This window comes from Coenobita brevimanus, chromosome 51 (genome assembly GCF_032717465.1).
Source record: "Coenobita brevimanus isolate Jiangsu-jjx chromosome 51, ASM3271746v2, whole genome shotgun sequence".
Lineage (NCBI taxonomy): Eukaryota > Metazoa > Arthropoda > Malacostraca > Decapoda > Coenobitidae > Coenobita > Coenobita brevimanus.
In genome coordinates, this window is record NC_137004.1 from 31294532 (window position 1) to 31319321 (window position 24790).

At 42.0% G+C, this 24790-nt stretch overlaps 1 protein-coding gene across 1 annotated transcript in view; it reads left to right on the forward strand.

Moving 5' to 3' along the window:
- LOC145400102 (vesicle-fusing ATPase 1-like) overlaps positions 1 to 24790 on the forward strand; it is a 61739-nt gene that overhangs the window by 33506 nt on the left and 3443 nt on the right. Inside the window, exons 4-6 of the mRNA XM_080272611.1 lie at positions 6691 to 6830; positions 14938 to 15124; positions 20950 to 22229. Coding sequence (XP_080128737.1) covers positions 6691 to 6830; positions 14938 to 15124; positions 20950 to 22229 — 1607 coding nt within the window. The remainder of the gene's footprint in view (positions 1 to 6690; positions 6831 to 14937; positions 15125 to 20949; positions 22230 to 24790) is intronic.

A 24790-nucleotide genomic window follows, 5' to 3' on the forward strand; every position in this document is an offset into this window, starting at 1 on the left:
TAAGACCAAGCTTGAATCTTTAATGTTCGATATTAAGCTTTGGATGGCAAGGAGGAAACTTAAGCTGAATGATGGTAAAACTGAAATCATCATCATCCGAGGAAACAGAAGGGGTGACGACCATGAGAATGCCCTGACTTTGAATATTGGTGTGTCACAGCTTCATCCAGTCAGTTCTGTTTGAAATCTGGGTGTTTATTTTAATTCAAAGTTGAATTACAGAGAACTTATTAATCAACTTGTCAAAGGGTGTAACTTGCACATCAGAAATCTGTACTCTGTGAGGAATTCCTGAATAGACGTTGCCTCTTAACATTATTCTATGCAGTGGTCTTGTCTTGTGTCGATTATTATAATTCACTGTGGATTGGTCTGCCAAATAATGTATTAACAAAAGGTCAGTCTGTGTTGAACAGTGCACCAAGGCATATCTTTGGTCTCCACCCAAGAACCTCGAGTACCCTTTTCCTAATTGAGTTGCATTGGTTACCAGTAAAGGCTAGAAGTGAATTTAAACTATCTTATTACATTTAAGGTTCTTAAGTTTGATGAACTGAAGTATGTTGCTGAATTGTTAAAATTCCCATCAACATGCCCAGGTATGATGTTACGTAGTGAAGATGATTCCTTGCATCTTGATGAGCCTGAAGCTATTCACCAGTCATCTTTCTCCAATTGTTCTTTTGTGTACAGAGTTCATATGTCATATAATAGATTGCCGTTATCCATGAGACAACTCTCTTCTGTTGAATCCTTCAAGAGACAGTTAAAAGCCTGTCTTTCTTCAAAATATTGCACTATGATCTGGAGAAAGAGGCACTGTGATCGATGATCATTGGGTGTAATTATTGCCCCTCTCTCTCTCTCTCTCTCTCTCTCTCTCTCTCTCTCTCTCTCTCTCTTTATATATTGAATAAGTTTGTACTGTATACAAGAGATGTCACAATTTTCTCGTACAGTAATTGTAAAAATAATGTGTATGGGTGTTGAGCGCTAGTGAATTCCCAATGGAAGAACTAGCACTTTTGAGAAACAGAAGCCCGGATCATTAGTATCATCATCATTATGATGATGATGATGATGATGATGATTATTAAGGCTGCTAGAAAAACTAAAAACACACAGTCTCTTTAAGAAATTATGTTCATGGATTGGTGACTGGTTAGCGAGTCGCAAGCAGCATGTAGTGATATATGGCAAATCATCAGATTAGTTAGAAGTAACTGGTGGAGTTCCTCAAGGGTCAGTTGTATGACCAGTTCTTTTCACAGTTTATATCAGTGATCTAGAAATTTGATGTTTCTAAGGTAGTGAATTTTGTAGATGACATGAAGATTGGAGGCAGAGTAATTATAAAAGGGGACTGTGAATTTACACAAAATGACCTGCATGTGTTAATGAATTGGAGGAAAAAATGGCAAATGAAGTTTAATGTAGGTAGATGTAAGTTAATGCACATCAGCAAAGAAATACACAAGATATGAATACCACATGAACAATATCCCACTCACAAAAGTAAAAGATGAGGAAGATTTAGGAGTTATTACAAGTAATGACTACAAAAGCTCAAATAGTGTTCAGTATAGCAGCCAGTAGCAAGGCAAACAAAATGCATGACTTCATCGCTAAGAACTTAAATCATAGGACACCCAGCGTTATCTCTAAGCTATATACAGCATTAGTTAGACCACACCTAGAATACTGTGTGCGGCACTGGTCCCCAAACCTTATTTAGGACGAGGTCAAACTAGATTGTGCAGTGCAGAGCCGTATAAATGATCTCATTGCTGCAAAATTTACTCCATGAAGGAAGAGCAGTTAAAGAAACTAAAGTAGGGATGTTTTCTACAAAAAAGCAATGACGTAGAGATGTAATACAAGTATAGTATAGTGTTTAAAATTCTTAACAAAATTTGTTGCTGCTAGATGTGATAGTTTCTTCAAAATACAGAATGTTACTGTGGCTAGAAATAATGGAATGAAACTCAAAACCAAGAAATGCAACAGTAATGTAGAGAAAATTAATATTCACATTGTGAAACAATGGAATAAGCTACCAGCAACAGTAGTTGGTGCAAAACTATTGTTATGTTTAAATTTCAGCTAGATGAATACAGGTATTTCGATACTATAGGCTGTAACTAACTTAGTGTTGTTTATTTCCAGGTTGAAACGTGATGAGGATAGTGAGAAGTTTTCCTTAATTATGAGAACATTTGGCAATAGTATATACTCTTTACTTTACAGATCTGTAGATTAGAGATCACTAGGTGTTTCTCTTCTGCCTCTACTGTAAAATTTTCCGAGGTTGTTCTTTTTGACGAGCATGGTGTTTTTTCTACCTTTCTTGATGGTTTTACAGGATGATGTAGTGGATGGGGGAGTGCCATCCTCTCTTCTATTCTTTTCTTGGAATCTGTGTTAGATCATAGTAGAATTAGGTTATTTTTCAAACACATAACTTCATCAGGGGCCAATAGACGTCCTGTTAATTGTACTCCCTACGTACTTCTATTCACTTTCTTTGTCTGCCCTCTTCCATTCTTACTTTTTTCCTTCATGTCACTTTTTATTGATGGACTTTTCACTTCAGGTGACTACACTGAGTAACAAGCCTTTTGGTTTCCTATAACCCAGGAAACTGTTGACAGTGCTAGGTGATATATACGGTAATCAGATCACGGGGTGAAGTGGAGCCCACTATGATGCCCCTGTTAACTGGGTGGAGAGAGACAAATGTGGCACCCACCTAGGAACCAAACCTTCACACTTTTCCCCATGTCTGCTGACAAGGCACTGTTAGCTGTAAGGGAACATCGATTCGCTGCATAGGATGGTCCAGCAGGTGCTGATGCTTGTCTGTGGTTGATGGTTCTGCTTGGTCCCACAGAGACTGGGGTTGATTAACCTCTTAACCGCGGGCTTGTTTTGCTTTTTCTTGCGGCTCACGCGGGCATATTCGCGCTCTGACAGACTCTCTAAAAATATTTGCCAAAAATCAGTTATTAGTCCTAGAATATTAAAATCACATATGCTTATGGCACATACCTTCAGCTTTCTCCTGGGGTGTTTGTTGAGCCTTCGTCGAGTACGTAGGACTTGTGGAGACCTCTGAAGTTGGGTAACGAAGTCTCCACTTTACACTTCTCGACAACCTGTAATATGATTACCACAGCCTGATATTATCACTAGAAACACTATTCTATGATTCTCAAATAGTTCGGAATCCATACTCCAAAAAAAAAAAAAAAAAAACTGTGAAAGCAATGAAAATTATGAGGGCGTATGACCTTCCCACTTGACATCGTTCGCTACTGGTGTTCTGTCATTTATTATTCATAAAAACACTCACAGTTTATATTTCTGTTACTATATAACATATATATATATCTACAGTCTTTATCCATAAGCTTCCTTCAGTAATAGTAGTTTATTGTCACTGAAGGGATTCAATTTCTCTTTCAGTAAAATATGTAGCATTCACTTTCTCGTCCTGTATACTAGCGTTGAGAGTGATTGTCACTTTCACCTTCACTCTCATAACTCATAGTATTCATACATGCTAGAGTGAAACTTTCACTTTCATTACTCCTAGTATATATACTGTACTCGTATTCTTATAATACTACTCATTTACATTTCTATTTACGTTCTTTGTTTTATTTACATTACAGTATTTACATTTCTATTTTACTTACACTGTGTTATGCACTGTCACTTGAAGTAACTTATAAATCTATTTTCCACTGTTCACTTATATTTACATTCATTGCTTTCACTTGCTGTTTACACATTATTTACACATTATTTACAATTCCACTTGCACTGTTTTACTCACCAGAAAGATCGTAGTCACTCTCTATCAATTGTCAGCCCTTTACCTCTTTCCACACAAGGTTTAGTAGGGGGTAGAGGTCACAGGGCTCTCTGCATGGGGCTAAAAAGCGGCGGAAGTTAGCAGGAGCGAATCCGACGTACTTTCACCTTGAAAGACGACAGTAAACAGATATTGGTGGGCCGGGGTGGCCTACCTAGGGAAAATGCATTACTCCCAACGTCAGCCTCGTGAGAGCTGCTAACATGTAGCTATGAAATGATTGGCAGGAAATCTAGACATTACATTATAAATTAGGTAGGTCCAGGTGAATGTAAATATCACTTAGGCTTCTCCCTTCCCTCCTTATTTATATTTTTATTACGAGAATAGATTATACGGCATATTTCAAGGGGAAATAAACAGCGAAAATTAGCAAACGAGTGCACGTGAGGTGTTGTCAGGTGATAATTAGCCAATTCCAGGTGTGTGGCACTATCACTTACCTTATTTCTTTTCGGTATATATTATTTGGTATAAGAATAGGGCATAGGGCTTATTTCAATGGATGAAATCAGTGGAAAATTCCAGGGAAGATTTACTAAGCGTAGAATACAGTGTGGTGGCCTGCAATAATTAGGTAGTTCCCGGTGAATATAAACATCACTTAGGCTTCTCCCTTCCTTTCTTATATATATTTTTATTACGAGAATAGATTATACGGCATATTTCAAGGGGAAATAAACAGCAAAAATTAGCGAACGAGTGCACGTGAGGTGTTGTCAGATGATAATTAGCCAATTCCAGGTGTATGGCATTCTCACTTACCTTATTTCTTTTTGGTATATATTATTTGGTATAAGAATAGGGCATAGGGCTTATTTCAATGGATGAAATCAGTGGAAAATTCCAGGGAAGATCTACTTAGCATAGCACGGCCGAGCAGGCGAGAGGAGAGGGTAATGGAGGGGAGGTAGGAAGGGGAGTCAAGAATGAGGAGAAATGGCTAAATTGTCAACATGGATGGGAGTACAGATGAGATTAGGAGTGCTGACTAGTGTTGGACATTGGCAGTACTGATAGATGATACAAGCCACCACTTGAAAGCCCAGGCGAATTCAAAATAACACAGAATCGCAAAAGTGACACCCTGCGGTATGATCCCTTGCTCCCAAGCGTCACAAAAGTGACGTCCTGTGGTTAAGGCGTTAACAGCAGCAGCAACAACAACAATAGTACAATACAGCTAGCACGTAAACTTTACCAGATCCTCTTTATCAATGTCCTACCTCCAGACATTTCAGCATTAACAATGAGGAAACACTTTCATCGGGTACTCGTATTGCACATAGGACAGTACAACCCCTATCAAAACAGTAGTACCTTTACCTCTTCCTGACATCCACCCCTCAGAAGTATCATTAAACAGAGATGGCAGAGTTCACCTAGCAAGGCTTAGACGAATACACCACATGTCCGTCATCATTTCCCAGCTTAGACTTGGGTTGAGTAGAATCACAGATGACAAGTGCTTATTTGTAGAATAGCCAACACAACCTAATGTAACATACATAATGGAGCAAAGGACATCACATGGCACTGTAAGACGCACAACATAATGTAGGGAATCTGTGGTATGACCCATGGGACCAGTTGCGTACCTGCAGTCAATGGGTCTGCTCAGCCAGGCAGACTGGGTTTGTGAACACCAAAAACAACTTCATAAAGTTGTCCCTCGCCCCATCTTTTGCTCAGTCTTATACTCCCTGGCTATCAATCTTACTAAAATACTATTTTTGCTATTTCTCTATCAGAATCTAGTTTATTGTGCTTTTATGGTTTAGTGGGTAATTAAGGTGCTCCAGTCAGATTGAGCTTGTGTAGGTTTATGTCAAATGGGGTGGTTGGGGTTTATTGCTCACATAATGCCATTTAGGGATGAGTGAGGCTGGTCACTCTCATCTTAAATGCCAGGACCAACTTGCCTATCCCTGGGCTCCTACACTTCTCATGGGGCAACATAGGATTGGATGATGGATGGATGGATTTATTTATGAAGACAGCATATAAATTATATTTATGATGATGAGTGTGGTTAAGAGTATATGGAAAGTAGCAGGAAAGTTATCTCTGCATTAAGTGACTAATCTGAAGATGGAACCAGATTCATTCCATCATTCAGTTTGAAAGACCTTGTGTGTGCTTGTCTGTGTCGGCATTCTCCACTTGATATTCCTAGGTGCTTGATCAATGTCAGCATGTGTTATTTACCCTAACCCTAAGATCAATTTGTATGACCTCAGTATTAGATTTTTTTTTAGGTATACTTGGTGCTGTATGTTCGACATTCATACTAATAAATCAAGTTTTATCATCCATTCCCTCCACATATCCAAACCATGAACCATTTCAGTCTTCTCAGCTGCCTCACATCACCAGTTCATCTAGTACTCAGCTGATTTCTCAGTTCACCATTTGTTGTTCATCTGAAATTTCATTTGAAAAAAATTGGAAGATGGCAGTGTGTGAGTATCAAGCAATAAAGTGTTCAGGAAGTGTTGTATAAGAATTCTAGAAGGCCTTTGGATTTGTTTTATGTAGAATATTGGAGTTTTGCTGTTATAAGTGAGAGATGGTGATTGCCATTCCCATATTACCCACTTCAAGGTGTAGGGACTTAAGATTTTTCTGATACCCTGGACATTGAAAATTAAGTTGATAGTTAGCTCGCACTGGTGGCATTGCTTGATTTAAAAATTTTCCAGCCACCTTCTGAGGAATTAAATCAGTTGCTTCACATACAAAGATGACATTTATCAGAGAAAAATAATGAGTTTTACTGCTGTCCTCTCCTCACCCATAGTTTTTACACACAGGAGCTGACCCAATGGCATTAGCAGCTGGTCATTTGAAGAGTCCTCCTCGTAAGATGGAATATGGGGTCCTTCAGCCAAACTCATCAGTCATATTCGAGAAGGGAGAGACTTCCACAATCATGCTTACTGGAAAAGCAAAGGTAGAATTGTGTTTGTATTCATGTGTATTTCATTTTCCTAAACTAATTGGATAGGTGGGATACTTTGAAAGCTTGCTTTAGCCACTACCAGAAGATTAGATCTGGAAAAAAAAAAAAAAAAGGAAGAGCTAACAGTTCTCATAAACTGAGTATGAATAAAAGACATACATACATCATCTAATCCTGTGATGCTCCATGAGGAGCGTAGAAGTTCGGGGCTTGGCAAGTCGGTCCTAACATTCAAGATGAGAGTGACCAGCCTTGCTCATCCCTGAGTGGCATTACGTGAGCAATAGACCCCAACCACCCGTTGGCTATAAACCTACACAGGCTCAATCTGACTGGAGCCCTAATTACCCACTAAACCATCATGCGCCATAAGTTGGTTATATAATTACTACTCGGCGTAGTAAATGGTTTCCTGGTGTACAGGAAATCATTTGGCTTGTCACTAAGTGTAGAGTCACCTGTGGACAGAATGAAGAGGAAAGAATATAGGAAAGAAAGACAGAAGAGGAAGGAAGGAAAGAACCAAAGAGAGGAAAGGGCAGTCACCTGAGAGCAGCACTACATTGAGTGAGTGGATGGTGAGTGCTCCCACCTACCACCTGAATAAAAGACACCCTGTCTTAACCCCTAAAAGACGGGCATCGGAATGTTTTGACATATGCTCAGGACGGGCATAATCAGCGGGTGCGATATACAGTAATGAGGGGTTTGTAGGGGGGGTGAGAAGGTGGAGGTGGGTTGGTGGGGTGGTGTGGATGGGGGTGATTAGTGGGGCTGGGTGGGGGGGTGGGGGGGAAATATGATGGGGGTGGGTGGGGGTGGAGGTGGGGGAAATAGGATGGGGATGGGTGAGGGTGGAGGAGGGTGGGGATAGGGGGTGGAGGAGTGGGGGTGGGTGTTGGTGGGGGGGTGAGGATTGGGGTGTTGGTGGAAGGGGGGTTGTGGTGGGGATGGGGGTGGAGGTGGGGGGTGGTAGGGAGGTGGGGATGGAGGGAAAGGGGGTGTGACTGCATAGGCAGACATCTATCTTTTTGGCCCAAGTATCCTTGGACAGCATATGAGGACACCCGTCGTTTGGGGTTAAACTTCAGAGAGATCGTAGACATACAAATGGAAATATACTACTGGAAGAGTAATTTAATGCTTGATGAAATACAGTACCTTACCAGAGTGATGTAAAACAAATTCAGAGCTCAGGCATAGTTAAGGATTAATCGGGTAGTGTTTAGTTGTAAGTGGATCACAATGAAGTGGCTTTGAAAATGCAGCAGCAGAATAGTTTTAGATGATGTATTAGAATTCAACATGCATTTTCTTCCTCACATACAGCTATTATAGTTAGGTACAGTAGATGGGGCTGCCCATAATCCATTTACTTGATGTAGGTTGGACAAATGTAGAAGTGTGCATGGAAAAGTTTGGAAGGAATGAGAGAGTGTTTTTGATTGGTGATATGAATGGTAAAGTTGGGAATGTGAAGGTGGATGGAATAGTTGGTGAGTGGGGTGTGCCTGCTGAGATAGATGAGAATGGGAGTGCGTTAGTGGACATTTGTGCTGGGAGGGGGTTGGTGATAGCCAATACTCTCTTCAGGCATAAAATGATCCACAGGTATACATGGCGAGTGATGAGAAGGGTGGGTGGTGAACTGAATGAAAGGAAGGCAATGATTGATTATGTGTGTGTGGATGAAAGGATGCAAAGATGTGTAATGGATGCAAGAGTTTATAGAGGTTGGGGGAGTGGACTTTCTGACCACTACTTGGTGGTGGCCAGAATTAGAATTCAAGTAAGATGGAGGAATAGAAGAAAGGAAAGACGAGAGGAAGGAGTAGTTGCAAGGAGAGTGGAAAGGTTACAAGTGGATGAGAAAAAGGCAGAGTATAAGAGAGAAGTGGAGGAACGATTGGGCAAATATGAATTGGAGCAGATGGGAGACGTGGAAGGTGTGTGTAGGATATTTACAGAAGAAATATGTGAAGCATGTGATGTGGTGTGTGGGAGGAAGAGAAGACGGAGGGGGGTGCAAGGAACTGCGTGCTGGACTGAAGAGGTGAAACAGGCTGTGGCACAAAAGAAGAAAGCATACAATGAATGGATGAGAAATAGGGGCGTGGAAGAAGTTGAGAGGCGGAAGAGAGAGTTATATGTAGAAAGAAAGAGAGGTGAAAAGATTAGTAAGAGAAAGTAAGAAGAGAGTGGATGAGGAATTTGGAAGGAATTTGAGTGTAGAGTGGAGGGACTGTAAGAAAATGTTCTGGAAAGAGGTGAAAAGAGTAAGACAGGGTGGAAGTGAAGTTAGCAGGGGAGTGAAAGATAAAAATGGTAGATTACTAGTGGAGAAGGGAGAAAAAGTGTGCAGATGGAGAGAACACTTTAAGGAATTGTTGAACGTAGAGGATGGAAGTAATGCGAGTATAAGTGGCTGGGGAATGGCTGGGAGGAGGAGGGAGGTGAGAAGACAGGAAGAAATCAGTAGGATAGAAGTTGTGGAAGCAATGAAGAAAGTTAAATCGGGGAAAGCCCCAGGAATTGATGGAGTGTGTGGTGAAATGCTGAAGCATGGGGGAGAGATAGTAGTAGAATGGATGTGGAAGATGTGCAGATTGGCCTGGGAGGAAGGTAGAGTCCCGGAGAATTGGAAGTCAGGTATAATTATTCCCTTGTACAAAGGAAAAGGGGAAAAAGAAGTGTGTGGTAATCATAGGGGCATTTGTCTTCTTAGTATAATAGGAAAAGTGTATGGTAGGATACTTATTGACAGAGTTAGAGAAAGAACAGAGAAGTTAGTTGGAGAAGAACAGGGAGGTTTAGGAAGGGAAGAGGTTGTGTAGATCAGATTTTCATTCTTAGATCTTTAGTGGAAAAGTTTCTAGAGAAGGAAAAGAAGTTGTATGCAGCTTTCATGGATTTGGAGAAAGCATATGACAGGGTGGATAGACAAGGATTGTGGAAAGTGTTAAGAATATATGGAGTAAATGGGAAGTTGTTGAATGATGTGAAGAGTATATACGATGGTGCGAAGGCTAAAAGAAGTACAAGGTAGGGTAGTGGATGTTGGAGTGGCCCTGGTGAGAGAGGATAGTGTTTGGAAACTCTCTGTACTGTTGTTTGCAGATGATACTGTGTTGTTGAGTGAAGACAAAGGGGAGCTGCAAGGCTTGGTGGATGAGTTTGGGAGAGTGTGTAAGAAACGGAATCTAAAGGTGAATGTAGGGAAGAGTAAAGTGATGGTCTTTGAGAGAGGTGAAGTCAGTGAATGTACAGCGAGGTTGGATGGTGAGGAATTGGAAAATGTGAGTACGTTTAAGTACTTGGGTAGTGTGATGAGTAAGGATGGAGGTTTGGAGGGTGAAGTGCTTGAAAGGGTACAGCAGGGAAGAAAGGTTGCTGGTTCTTTGAAAGCAGTGATAAGAAACAGGGAAGTGAGCATGGAAGTGAAAAAGTTACTACATGACAGTATTGTGATACCAACTCTAATGTATGGAAGTGAAGCTTGGATGTTGTTGGAAGGACACAAGTCAAGAGTGAGAGCAGTGGAAATGAGTTATTTAAGAGGAGCCTGTGGAGTCACATGGAGAGACAGGCTGATGAATGAGAATATAAAGGAGCATTGTGGTGTTGATGTGGATGTGATAGGAAGCGTTATGAGGAACACACTGAGGTGGTTTGGCCATGGGGAGAGGATGGAGGGTGAAAGACTGACGAAGAGAGTGTATGTGAGTGAGGTGGAGGGGGGAAGAGGGAGGGGGAGGCCGAGGATGAGATGGAGGAATGGGGTGGAGAGGTATATGAGAGAGGGGGGTGTGAGTTGGGAGCAGGGCAGTGAAATGGCGGGGGACAGGGCGACTTTGAGGCGATTTGTTTGTGGCCACCCCAAACGGGATTGAGGCGTCTGGCAATAGATAGATAGATAGGTCTATCCGTTTGTGGTAGTTGGTGGCAGCCATCATCCACTCACCGTGTAATGCTGCCAACTTCTTCCCTCACTTTTATCATTCTTTTTCTGTGTATGCCCTCCTCTCTTCCGATTTCTCCCATCTTTCCTGTCATTTTTTATTACTTTTCTTTGCTTTTCAGGTGGCTTTACATTGAGTAAGAAGCCTAATGGTTTCCTGTATGCCAGGTAACTATTAACAGTGCTAAATGGTAACCATATAACTAGCCCATACATGTTCCTTACGAGTCAGCAAGTGGGTTGCCGGAGGGTTATTGCCCCTCCCTCTAAAACCACTAACTCAGTGACAAATGGCCACCCCTTACAGGATTGTGGTGCCTGGCTGTGGATAGATAGATAGTTCTATCCGTAGGTGGCTTTACACTGAGTGACAAACCAGATGGTTTCCTGTAAACCAAGAAACCATTTAATACATTCAGTAATTGTTGTTGATGCATAACCTTGATCTGTATGGATGAACAGACTTGGCAGCCGCAGGTAAACAACTGCCCCTGTGGGATCATTGTACATGTTCAGAACAGTATATACACCACATAGGGAACCAATACCCCCTTGTGGTAGACATTGCCTTGCTAGGGTTGGACCAGGGCCCATTCCCACAGCAAGATGCTGGGAAATATGAAGAGGTTTGACTCCTGAATTAATGCTGAAGATAATTCCATCCACCCAGGGTACATAGTCACCTCAAGTAGACTTATTGTCAGTTCCAGATTGAGTAGTATTTATACAAAGAACAGTGAAATGCTTGTTAGTCAAGTGGGTTGTTGTTGCCCCAGGTTCATCTGAAAGTGAGCCTGATAGTTAACAGGCTCAAGGTGCCCTTCTGCAGTCCAGCATCCTCCTTTTTGGGCAGGAGGTAAGGGACATTCATATAACTGGCTGCCTGATTATATCAGTACCTCTGCCTGATGGTGTCCTCTACCAGTACTTGCCTAGATGATTAAAACACTCCAAGTGGATGTTGTTCGTAAAGGCTTAAAACTCATTAGTGAGTGGGGTTTATTAGTGACATAATGCCACTTTGAGGTTAGTGATTGATCACTCATCTTTAATGTCAGGACTGAGTAGATTAACCTCAGGCCCATATGCCTCCTGGTGGGGTAATTAGGAAGGAGGTAATAGTTGTAGCAAAATACTGTGGTCCCTTGGTTATCACACATATTAGTACCAGTCCAAGTGTGTGATAACAGAATTGCTAGATAATGAAAGCACAAAACCTTTGGGATTTATCTTAATTGGTACCAGGCACCCTACTCATCAACACAGATTTTCCCTTAAATGTCAGTTTATGCCCACTAAATATATATATAATTTTATGTTAAGTATCAGAAACACACTTAGGCATGGTTTGGTTAACCCGTCACGTCCCGAGCACTTTCACACCTCCGACACCCCCCACTCCCGACCATTTTTGGATTTTCTTTTTTTTTTTGGCTAAAACCTCTGCTTTTGGTGAGAAACATCGAAAATTCATAGAGAAATCGCTCACCTGAGGTTTAAAATACTTGATACAGGTAGGAGTACCTCTTTACCTTACAGGGTTTTCTATCAGGCTGGCTGCAAAGAAAACGAGTTCTATGGGAGGATAACTATTCCACACCACTCAAAAATGGTATTTATTTATTTATTTGGTACGAATTTATATGTAGTACGAGAGTATATTGGTTTTCAAACAGTAATATAGGCATTATAAGCATTGTTTCACTCACTAACTCATCACCATTCCTGACCTTCTTTTGCCACATTACCTGATCATCATTTCTGACTGTTTCTTCCTCTAATGCTATGTAAACTTTGTCCTGCACATTGTCATCGATTGGGGAATCACTCTGGCCCTGAATGTCACCAGGTCCCTGGTGACAGGTGAATTGCCAAGACAATGGGGGGGGGGGAGGTTATGCGGTGTAAGGCATTGTCCCTGCTTGGCATCTTGTTGAGGAATAGAAGAAGGTGTCCCGTGTATATGTACGAAAAATCACACGCGAAAATTGAAAATTGTGCAAATTAGGGACCTTGCAATTGCACGACGTACCAGTACATCGACGGGACTGGCAAATGCAAAATGTTGCAACGTACCCATACGTCGATGGGACGTCTTGGGTTAATAGTGATGAAAAGGGCACAATAAAGAAGAAATGCATACCACTGGGAGGCTTGAGGCAAGGGGTTCTGAAAGAGAGAGACAGACAGACAGTGCAAAACCATTCTTCTGCCAGTCAGATAGAGGCCAAAATCGCCAAAATCTCCATCCCGAGCTTAGGTAAACATCTCTCAGTAAGTGGGTGAGGGATGCAGATTTCTTGTGCATAGTATTTCCAATTTTACTGAATATTCTTTCATTGTTTTCCTTTATTACCTTTGGATGTGACTAAAAAATGAGTAAGCAAGAGGGGTAGAAGTAAGATGAGAGAGGGAAAGAGCAAGACTGTGGTAACCCTTGTGCACTTCCTCTTTTCCTGATTTTTAATGTCTTATAGCCTTTGGCTGTGACTTGAAGATGAATAAGAGAAAGAGTTAGAAGTAAGAGGAGCAGTAAAGGAGAGAGAGAGAGAGAGAGAGAGAGAGGAAAAAAAAAAAAAAAACATTCTTCTGCCAGTTGGATAGAGGCCAAAATTACCTACCTGAGCTTAAATAAATGTCTCTTAGGAAGTGGGTGAGGAATGCAAATTTCTTTTGTATTTCCTCATTTACTGAATTTTCTTTCCTTGTTTTCTTTTATACCCTTTGGATATGATTAAAAAAAATAAATAAGGGAGATGAATACAAGTAGCAGGAGCATTAAAGAAAAGAAAGAGGAAAGGAGAGAGAGGGAGGGCGAGCAAAAATGCGCATCCCTTCTGACAGCCGCACAGAGGTCTAAATCTCGTGTGGCATAGGCAGGTGATAAGAGGGTGAAATATGCAAATGTCTTGTGTACTTCCCATCCATCCATCCATCATCCAATCCTGTGTTGCCCGACGAGGAGCGTAGGAACCTAGGGCTAGGCATGCTGGTCCTGACATTTAAGATGAGAGTGACCAGCCTCACTCATCCCTGAATGGCATTACGTGAGCAATAAACCCCAACCATCCCTTGGATATAAACCTGCACCTTAACCCATGGATTTCGCAATTACCTTTTTTTATCCCACCCCGTGGTGCGCAAAAAATGAAGAAAAAAGTTTGTGTTTGTTTATTATAAACTTGAAGATAAACATCCAGGGCATCATCTGGTGAAAAGAAAAAATTCTCTCTCTCTCTCTCTCTCTCTCCATCTTTGCGTAGCGCCGTAAGCTTGTGTAGGGGTGGAGTAGTTAGCAGTGATGCACGGCTGAGCTGTGGCTCGCAACAGGAAGCTTCCCAGCCTGTGGCTCACAATCCAAGGGTTAGTTACCTGCTAAACCACCAGGTGACATAATTTGGTTATATGGTTACCACCCAGCATACAGTAGCTCTGTAAATGATTTCCTGGTGTACAAGAAACCATTTGGCTTGTCACTCAGTGTAGAGTCACCCATACACAGAAGGAAGGGGAAAGAATGAAGAAAAGAGACAGAAGAGGGAATGTAAAGTCACCTGTAGGCAGAAGAAAGTGGAACCACCCATTTACTAAATTTTCTTTTGTTGTTTTCTTTTATAACCTTTAGATGTGATTCAAAAATGAATGAGAGAGGGATAGAAGTAACAGGAGGAGGAATGTGAGTACAAAAAGAGAAAAGAGGAAAAGTGAAAGAAAATTAGAAAGGGGAAGAGAAGAAAGACAATTACTTTACCTGTTTGTGAGGTTTGGGTGGGGGTGATATGCATCTTCACTATTTCTTAAGAAACTATGGGGAAAATTGCTAACAAATCTGACAAACTCAATATCTGATGACTGTCATAGGTAGCAGAGGCCAGCTCAGGTCCATGATAATTTTTTTTTTCTAAGTGTGCAATTATGGCAGGAGTGCAAATTTTTTGCAGTGATAACGAAAGTCATAGTAACCAAGTGCTCGATAAGCAAGGGATCACTGTGTACTATTTATACAGTGCAGTATTTCACCAGTAACATAAATCTACTGGTCTACCAGCTTTATCAGACATTAAATTAAAAAGATTTCTTTATGGAGGTTGAAAAATACCTTGAAACTTACAATTATCTAAGTAGAGGTTAATTCTTCAGGCACGCTCTTCGCATACAAGCTTGTTCACTGCAGATTGGGACTTTCAAAAGATGGGGATTGGAGGTCTGGACGAGCAATTTGTCCATATATTGAGGCGAGCATTTGCCTCTAGAGTATTTCCCCCAGAAATCACCGAGCAGCTGGGAATCAGTCATGTTAAGGGCCTCCTGCTTTATGGTCCACCAGGTATTGTTTATATTTATTGTTGTTATTTGGAACCCATACTTGCACCCTGAAGTGTCATTAAATGTGTTAGGATAGTGTAATGTAATTGCAATCTGTTTTGATATTGTTTACCTGTTTTACGTGACTACAAAAATAGCTTTCCCTTACATATTAAGGTGGAGGATAAAAATTTATGTAATATAAGGAGCTTGTACAAAAAGATTGCGTTTGCTATGGACAACAGTTTTTCCCTCTGTCTACATTAGACAGGTAAAGAGGAAAAAAATGCTTTTCATAGAAATGGTTCGAAGTGCAGTATTTGTCATATTTTTGTATTTGTGATATAAAACTTCCTAACACAGAATTAATGTTGCAATTTGTTACAGACTGCTTGATTTAAAGAGGATCTCTTGTAAGTACTCTGACTGTAGCCAACCTATTGATAATGTTGATGTTTGGCTTTGGATGCCATTAGTGAAGGCTGACTTATCATCACGAGACTCACTATTGAAAATTTTTGCCTATATATTTATTTACTTTTTTTCATCATCATCATCATCATCTGGACCTCCTTTCCCACCCTAGGGCAGGATGAGGAGTAGCAATTTCCAGACTGCCCAAGTTTGCCCAGTCCAATGGGCCATGCTCTCATTCCCTCATTATTCAAGCCTCCCAAAGCCCCCAGAATCCTGGCTCTGTCTGATATGCCAGAAACTTTCACCACATTCTGTAGCTTCACATAAACGTATGTGATAGAGTCAGTCTGAACTATTTCACGTTAAAAGGGGTGCCAAATCCCTGATCATGCACTTCTTCTCACAACATTCATCCAGCCAGCTCGATCTCTTGTCAGTCCCCTAGCCTCACCAACTTCCATACCTCTCTTCCACACACACTCATCCACCATTCCTCCACCTTTTCCTTGGCCTACCTTGTCTCCTCCTTCCTTCAGATTCGCTCAGATATACGTTTTTCATCACTGTTGTTATCCATTCTCCCAACATGACCATACCCTCTTAGTACACTCACTTTTGGTGTCCACAAACTTCCTCACTCTTCATCTTTCACGAATCACATTACATGTGTTTTGTATTCTATCCACTCCCTGTACTCCACATACATTCCTTAGCAGTCCCATCTCCACTTCTCTCACTCCTGACTTTTCATTTTCATGCCACACCATAGTCTCACATCCATATGTTAAAGTTGGCACTAACATTCCTTCATGTAAGCCTCGTGCAACTGAAACACTCAGGCCTTTGTTTCTTATCAAGGCCTTCATAGCACCAGCTATTTTTCTTCCTTGAGTTATTCTACTTTCCACTTCTTTTGCACATTTTCCTTTCTTTTCTATCGCTGTTCCCAGGTATTTGAACTCTCTCACCAATTCCAGTCTCTCTCCATTCACTATAACATCGCACTGGGAGCCACCTTCTCTCTCGATTACCATCACTTTACTCTTTTTCTACATTTACTCGCAAGGCACGACGATCACAGACATCAGCAAAACTGTGCATTAGTCTACCAAGTTCATGTTTTTCGTTTTCGTTTTCGTTTTCGTTTTTAAAGTCTCCAACATGCTTGCATGTGTCAGCCTTGGTCACCTAATGGCGGCTCTCCATGCTGCACGATCCATTGCAGCCTCCCTGTTCAGTCCCTTAACCCTAAGGTCACACTTAATGACCTCGTCCCATGTCTTTCTCGGTCTACCCCTCATAACCCCACCCCCAATATTAACACTTCTCACCTTCCTCACCCAACTATCATCCTCCATCCTCTCCACATGTCCAAACCACCTCAATCTACCTCTCCTCATCACAACACCAATACACTCCAGTCCCATCCTACCTCTGGTATTTGCAAGTAGCACTGCATCATCAGCATACAACAAATTTGAGATACTGTATTCCATCCATCACCATTCATTGCCAACTTCATCCCTCTCTCCATTACTCATGTTTTTACTTCTCTCATCACCCCATCCATATCTGTATTGAACAACCATGGGGACATCACACACCCTTGTCGCACACTCTCATTGATCATGAACCATTTACTTAGATGCCCATTTACCCTTACACATGCCTCACTACCATCAATTGTGCCTGTTTACCCTTACACATGCCTCACTACCATCATCAATTGTGCCTATTTACCCTTACACATGCCTCACTACCATCATAAAAACTCTTAACGGCACCTGGCAGCTTACCGTCTACACCATATATGCACAAAACCTTCCACAGTCATTCTCTGTCTACTATGTTGTATGCTTTTTCCAGATCCAAAAATGCCATAAACACCATATAGTCCTTCTCACAAGCCTTCCCCACTATCTGTCTCACTGCAAATATTTGATTAACACATCCTCTGCCACTCCTAAAGCCATCTTGTATGTCACTCACTAGGACTTATGACATCTCTCTTACTTTCTCAATACTAATTCATCCATATACAGTACCTTCCCTACAACACCCAATAAACTTATGCCACGATAATTTTTGCACTCACTTTGCTCACCTTTATTTTTGTATAGGACTACAATCACTTCCTTTTTCCACTCTGGTGGCACAGTTTCACTCATCCCTGCCTTCTTACATATCACCAACAAGCACTTCGTTCCACTTTCTCCATGACACTTAATCATCTCTGCATACACCCCATCATCCCCAGCTGCTTTCCCCATTTTTCTGCTGCTTCACAGTGTTCTTCACTTGTACAAGTGCCATGTTTCCTGGCGCTGCATTCCGTCTCCGCACATCCCCGAAACCAATCATCGTTTACAGCCACTCTGCCTTCTCTTCTCATTCATCAGGCTTTCAAAATATTCTTTCCATATGGTCCTTACTTCATCCTCATGGGTTAATAATCTACCACTTACATCCTTCACACTTTCACATTTCTTTCTGCTGTCACATCTACATTTCTGCACCTCTTTCCAGAATAACTTCCTATTTTCAGAGTAATTTGCATTCATTTTTCTTCGTAGATCATTTACCTCCATATTCTTCTTCACTAGTCTCTTTATGTGCTTCTTGCTCTCAGTATATTCAGTTCTTATTTCAATTGAACCCCTGTTCTGTAACCACTCTAGCCACTTCTTTCTCTTTTCCTCCACTGCTCTCTTAACCCCTTCATCTCACCATGCTGTACCTTTCTTCTTTGTTGTTACTCTTGCCACACCACACACTGCTTTAGCATTCCTAACTAAGCAATCCCTATATGCATTCCTCAGGTTGTCCAGATCCATTTCATTTCAGTTCACTGATTCCAACTGCTCCCCTAGTTTGGACCTGTATTCTATCTATCTATCTATTGCCAGACGCCTCAATCCCGTTTGGGGTGGCCACAAACAAATCGCCTCCAAGTCACCCTGTCCCCCGCCATTTCACTGCCCTGCTCCCAACTCACAGCCCCATCTCTCATATACCTCTCCACCCCATCCCTCCATCTCATCCTCGACCTCCCCCTCCCTCTTCCCCCCTCCACCTCATTCACATACACTCTCTTTGTCAGTCTTTCACCCTCCATCCTCTCCACATCACAACACTCCTTTATATCCTCATTCGTCAGCCTGTCTCTCCATGTGACTCCACAGGCTCCTCTTAAATAACTCATTTCCACTGCTGTCACTCTTGACTTGTGTCCTTCCAACAACGTCCAAGCTTCACTTCCATATGTTAGAGTTGGTATCACAATGCTGTCATGTAGTAACTTTTTCACTTCCATGCTCACTTCCCTGTTTCTTATCACTGCTTTCAAAGAACCAGCAACCTTTCTTCCCTGCTGTACTCTTTCAAGCACTTCACCCTCCAAACCTCCATCCTTACTCATCACACTACCCAAGTACGTAAACATACTCACATTTTCCAATTCCTCACCATCCAACCTCGCTGTACATTCACTGACTTCACCTCTCTCAAAGACCATCACTTTACTCTTCCCTACATTCACCTTTAGATTCCGTTTCTTACACACACTCCCAAATTCATCTACCAAGCCTTGCAGCTCCCCTTCGTCTTCACTCAACAACACAGTTTCATCTGCAAACAACAGTACAGAGAGTTTCCAAACACTATCCTCTCTCACCAGGGCCACTCCAACATCCACTACCTTACCTTGTACCTCTTTTATTACCCCATCCATGTACAGATTGAACAACCATGGAGACATGACACATCCCTGTTTCAACCCAACTTTCAAAGAGAAAAATTCACTTAGTTCACCATCCACACGCACTGCAGCCTTCGCACCATCGTACATACTCTTCACAGCATTCAACAACTTCCCATTTACTCCATATATTCTTAACACTTTCCACAATCCTTGTCTATCCACCCTGTCATATGCTTTCTCCAAATCCATGAAAGCTACATACACCTTTCCCTTCTCTAGAAACTTTTCCGCTAAAGATCTAAGAATGAATATCTGATCTACACAACCTCTTCCCTTCCTAAAGCCTCCCTGTTCTTCTCCAACTAATTTCTCTGCTCTTTCTCTGTCTGTCAATAAGTATCCTACCATACACTTTTCCTATTATACTAAGAAGACAAATGCCCCTATGATTACCACACACTTCTTTTTCCCCTTTTCCTTTGTACAAGGGAATAATTATACCTGACTTCCAATCCTCCGGGACTCTACCTTCCTCCCAGGCCAATCTGCACATCTTCCACATCCATTCTACTACTATCTCTCCCCCATGCTTCAGCATTTCACCACACACTCCATCAATTCCTGGGGCTTTCCCCGATTTAACTTTCTTCATTGCTTCCACAACTTCTATCCTACTGATTTCTTCCTGTCTTCTCACCTCCCTCCTTCTCCCAGCCATTCCCCAGCCACTTATACTCGCATTACTTCCATCCTCTATGTTCAACAATTCCTTAAAGTGTTCTCTCCATCTGCTCACTTTTTCTCCCTTCTCCACTAGTAATCTACCATTTTTATCTTTTACTCCCCTGCCAACTTCACTTCCACCCTGTCTTACTCTTTTCATCTCTTTCCAGAACATTTTCTTACAGTCCCTCCACTTTACACTCAAATTCCTTCCAAATTCCTCATCCACTGTCTTCTTACTTTCTCTTACTAATCTTCTCTTACTAATCTTTTCACCTCATCTGAACTTTCAGTCTTTCTCCCTGACCGCTCCACTCTCTCCTGGTCCACCTCACCCTTCCCAGCTTGATCTTGCATACCACAATCATATGATCTGACAGACCTCCACATCGTCCTTTCATGGCCCCTGTAACAGCAGCCATTTCCAGCATCTACCACTCTACGAGCATGTAATCATTTTGGTTCCTTTCAGCACAATTCCCGTTCTCTCTATTCATGTTTATTTATGTGTATCTTTGTGTTTGAAATATGAGTTACAAATGTACAACCTCCTTTCCTGACACATATCCTTCAGTCACTTCCCATTATCATTTTCTCCTGGCACTCCATTACAGCCCATTATGTCATCCTCAGGACCAGTGCCTACTCTTCAATTCACATCAGCCATTACGATCACTATAGCTCGTGGGCAATTCTCCCACTGCTTCATCCAGCTCATCCCCAAACCTATTTTTTTCTGTCTCACTTCTGTCATCACACGCTGCATATACTTCAATCACTGCCACTTTCACCTTCTCAGACTTGAACATGACATAAATACATCTCGAGCTGACACATTTGTAATCTCTCATTCCACCTTTTTTTACCTAATGATATATACCCAAGTAACATATAATATATCTGTAATGTTGAGAAATACTTGTAATGTAAACTGTACTGTATAGTATAGATAGGCAATAAGTTTTGGGCACATGTTCATTCTTTTGTTGTTAAATTATTTGCTACAGGTACTGGTAAGACCCTGATGGCTCGCCAGATTGGAAAGATGCTTAATGCTCGAGAACCCAAGATTGTGAATGGACCTGAGATTTTAGACAAGTATGTGGGTGAGTCTGAGGCCAATGTGAGGCGTTTGTTTGCTGAGGCAGAGGAGGAGGAAAAGAGGATGGGGCCCAACTCTGGGTTGCACATCATCATCTTTGATGAAATTGATGCCATCTGTAAGCAGAGAGGCTCAGTTGCTGGCAGTACTGGTGTAAATGATACTGTTGTCAACCAACTACTCTCCAAGATTGATGGTGTTGAACAGCTGAACAATATCCTGGTTATTGGCATGACCAACAGGAAGGACATGATGGATGAAGCTCTGCTCAGGCCAGGACGACTGGAGATTCAGGTAGAGATTGGTCTTCCAGATGAACAAGGTCGCTTGGATATCCTTAAGATCAAGACAGCAAAAATGAACCAGAATGATAAGATAGATAATGATGTTGACTTAGCAGAAATTGCAGCTCTGACCAAAAACTTTTCTGGTGCTGAGATTGAGGGCCTTGTGAAAGCAGCTTCATCATCTGCTCTGAAGCGTTACATTCACTTAGGGAATAAAATTGAAGTGGACCCAGATGCAATTGACAAGCTCAAAGTGACAAGAAGCGACTTCATTTATTCCCTAGAAAATGACATTAAGCCAGCTTTAGGAACAAGTGATGAGGCCTTGTCTAAATTTATTGAACGTGGAATAATCAGCTGGGGAGCAACAAGGGAACTAGTGGAGAAAGGTATGATGTTTGTAAGGCAGGCTCAATCTCCAGAGACCAGCAGCCGTCTTTGTCTTCTGCTGGAAGGAGCACCCACTGCAGGAACGTCAGCTTTGGCTGCATATTTGGCTAAAAACTCTGATTTCCCATTCATCAAAGTTATCAACTCCAGAGAAATGGTTGGGTTCATGGAGTCCGCCAAGTGCCTGAGAATCAACAAAATATTTGATGATGCATACCGTTCAGAACTGAGCTGCATCTTTATGAATGACCTGGAACACCTGATGGGTTACTCACCCATTGGGCCACGCTACCAGTCCCTGGTGCTGGACGCCATGTACTCCCTGCTCTCAGCATCACCTCCACCCGGCCGTAAGATCCTCATCATCTGTACATCCAAACGACGTGCAGTGCTTGAGGAGCTGGGACTCCTCTCATCCTTTACTGCAGTCATTAGGGTTCCATACATTTCTCACGTCCTGGATGTTAAGATGGTGTTAGAAGAATCACAGTTGCTGTCCCCAGAGGAGGTAAGCATTTAATTTCACTGAACTCATTTGTCTTGTTGTAATGTGAAACACTTGAATGGTAATACAATAAACCCTCTCTGTATCAGATCAGTTGGGGGGAAGCCTGATCCGATAAATCCAATGTTCCCCCATGATATGGGATTTCAAGCACATACTGAGTTAAATATCATTATTCAAATATTAAAAATGAAAACTATTCCCATTTTACACTAACTTGGCCCACAATTTCACACCCCTGTCCTCCCCAACATAGCCCAAGTGTGGGAAAAAATGCTGCTAGCATTAGTAACTGCGTTCTGAGTTATCCTTATCCCGCACCTGAGGGGAACAATCCAGTAGGTCTGCATTGTATGCCTCATGTAGTGTCCAGTGGCCCAAAGTTGTCAAGGAGGTCTGTTTACTTTTTCCCATATAACGGGTGGTATCTGGTATATCCGATGTCTTGTCCGAGGGCCCTCAGAGTGTCCGTTAAATCTGATATCTGGTCTAGCGGGTGCGGTAGAGTGAGTGTTTACTGTATATGATAGCCCCATCTTGACTTACCTTTCCATACCTTGGATGAAGAAATTAAACACAATGGATTTTTTTGTGTGTGTGCTTTTCTTTTTTCTGTTTGTCTTCAGTAAAAAAAGAAAAAAATGTCTTCAGTAAAAAAAGAAAAAAAAGGTTAGTACTCCACTTAATATCCCGCTCCTTACTATTTCTTGCACACTTGCACTGTTATTTGGTGGTAGCAGTGGTGTTTAGTGGGCTTGTAAGGGTGAATCAGAATGAATGGGAGACAATCACAGCAAGTGTAAACACTGAGTGGCCGTCTTGGCTCAGATGTCTGACTATCAGGTTGCGTAGGAGGCTGGGCGGCCATCTTGACTCAAATGTCTGACTGGGTGACCATCTTGGCTCAAATGTCTGACTGTCGGATTGCGCGGGAGGCACCACGTACGCCCGGGATTGTCATTTACAGCCACCACAGTTATCATATTAGTGAATTTTGCCATCGCTATCACGAAACTGGATATCATTCTATGAGTTTATCACATTCTGAACGGATGTATGCTAAGGCCTGACTGTGCAGTATTATTTTCCACAGAAGGAGCTACAGACACTAAAAATATTAGCTACTGTATTTATTTTTAGTAGTCGTGGTAGGTGGGGGTGCTCACCATCCACTCACTTGAAGAAGTGCTGCTCTCAGCAGCCTTTTCCTCTTTTCCATCCTTCTTTCCTTCCATCCTTTTCTGTCGTACATTCCTTCATTCTTTCTTCCTCCTTCTGCCTACGGGTGACTTTACACTCCCTCTTCTGTCTTTCTTTCATTCATTCTTTCCTCATCCTTCTGCCTATGGGTGACATTACACTGAGTGACAAGCCAAATGGTTTCCTGTACACCAGGAAACCATTTACTATGCTGGGTGGTAACCATATAACCAAATTATGATGCCTGTTGGTTTAGTGGGTAATTAAGGTGCTCCAGTCAGATTGAGCCAGTGCAGGTTTATATCCAAGAGGTGGTTGGGGTTATTGCTCACATAATGCCACACAGGGATGAGCGAGGCTGGCCACTCTCATCTTAAATGTCAGGACTAACTTGCCTAGCCCCGGGCACCCATGCTCCTCTTGGGGCAACGTAGGATTGGATGATGGATGGATGGATGGAGAGTGAGACGCAAAGATAGAAATGGGTAGAGTCAAAAGCAGGTGACTGATGGGTTAGTGAGGAGATGCAGCCAGTGCCTGCCCTGAAAATAATTGATAAAACACGACCTTAAAATGTAAAAATTGGTCTATAGTCGAAACTGTCGAAAAAAATTCCATCGATAACAAGGGAAAACTGCACTTGTTTACTCAGGGTGTAATGTTTAAACATAATGTACCGTAGGAAAGTAATACTATAAATGAATGTATTGTAAGAACTTCATCATCATCATGTGGACCTTCTTTCCCACCCTATGGCAGGGTGAAAAGTAGTAGTGTCCTTACAGCCAAAGTTTGCCCAGTTCAATGTGCCATGCTTCTATCCACTTATCATTCAATCCCATGGAATCTTGGCTCCACCTGATATGCCAAATAATTTCACCACGTACTATAGCTTCATATTTACTTATCCAGGAGAGTCAGTCTGAATGCTGTCACATTAAAAAGGGGTGCCACATCCCTAGCCATGCGCTTCGCACAAAGTTCATCCAGCCAGCTCGATCTCTTGTCAGTCCCTTAGCCTCACCATCTTCCATACTTCTCTTCCTCACACGCTCATCCACCATATCTCTCCACGTCCTTGGCCTACCTTGCCTCCTCCCTCCGTCAGATTCGCTCAGATATACTTTATTAAACATTATTGTTATCCATTCTCTTCGCATGACCTTACCATCTCAGTACACCCTTCAGTTCTGGTGTTCACAGGCTTCCTAACTTCGCATCTTTCTGGAATCACATCATTCCATATCCTGTCCACTCTCTGTACTCCATGTACAGTCGTGGTCATAAATAATCACCTATCATCTGGTATCCCTTGCCTCAGGCTGCCTCCTTTATGCGCGGCAAGTCACAGCAGAGTAAGAGGG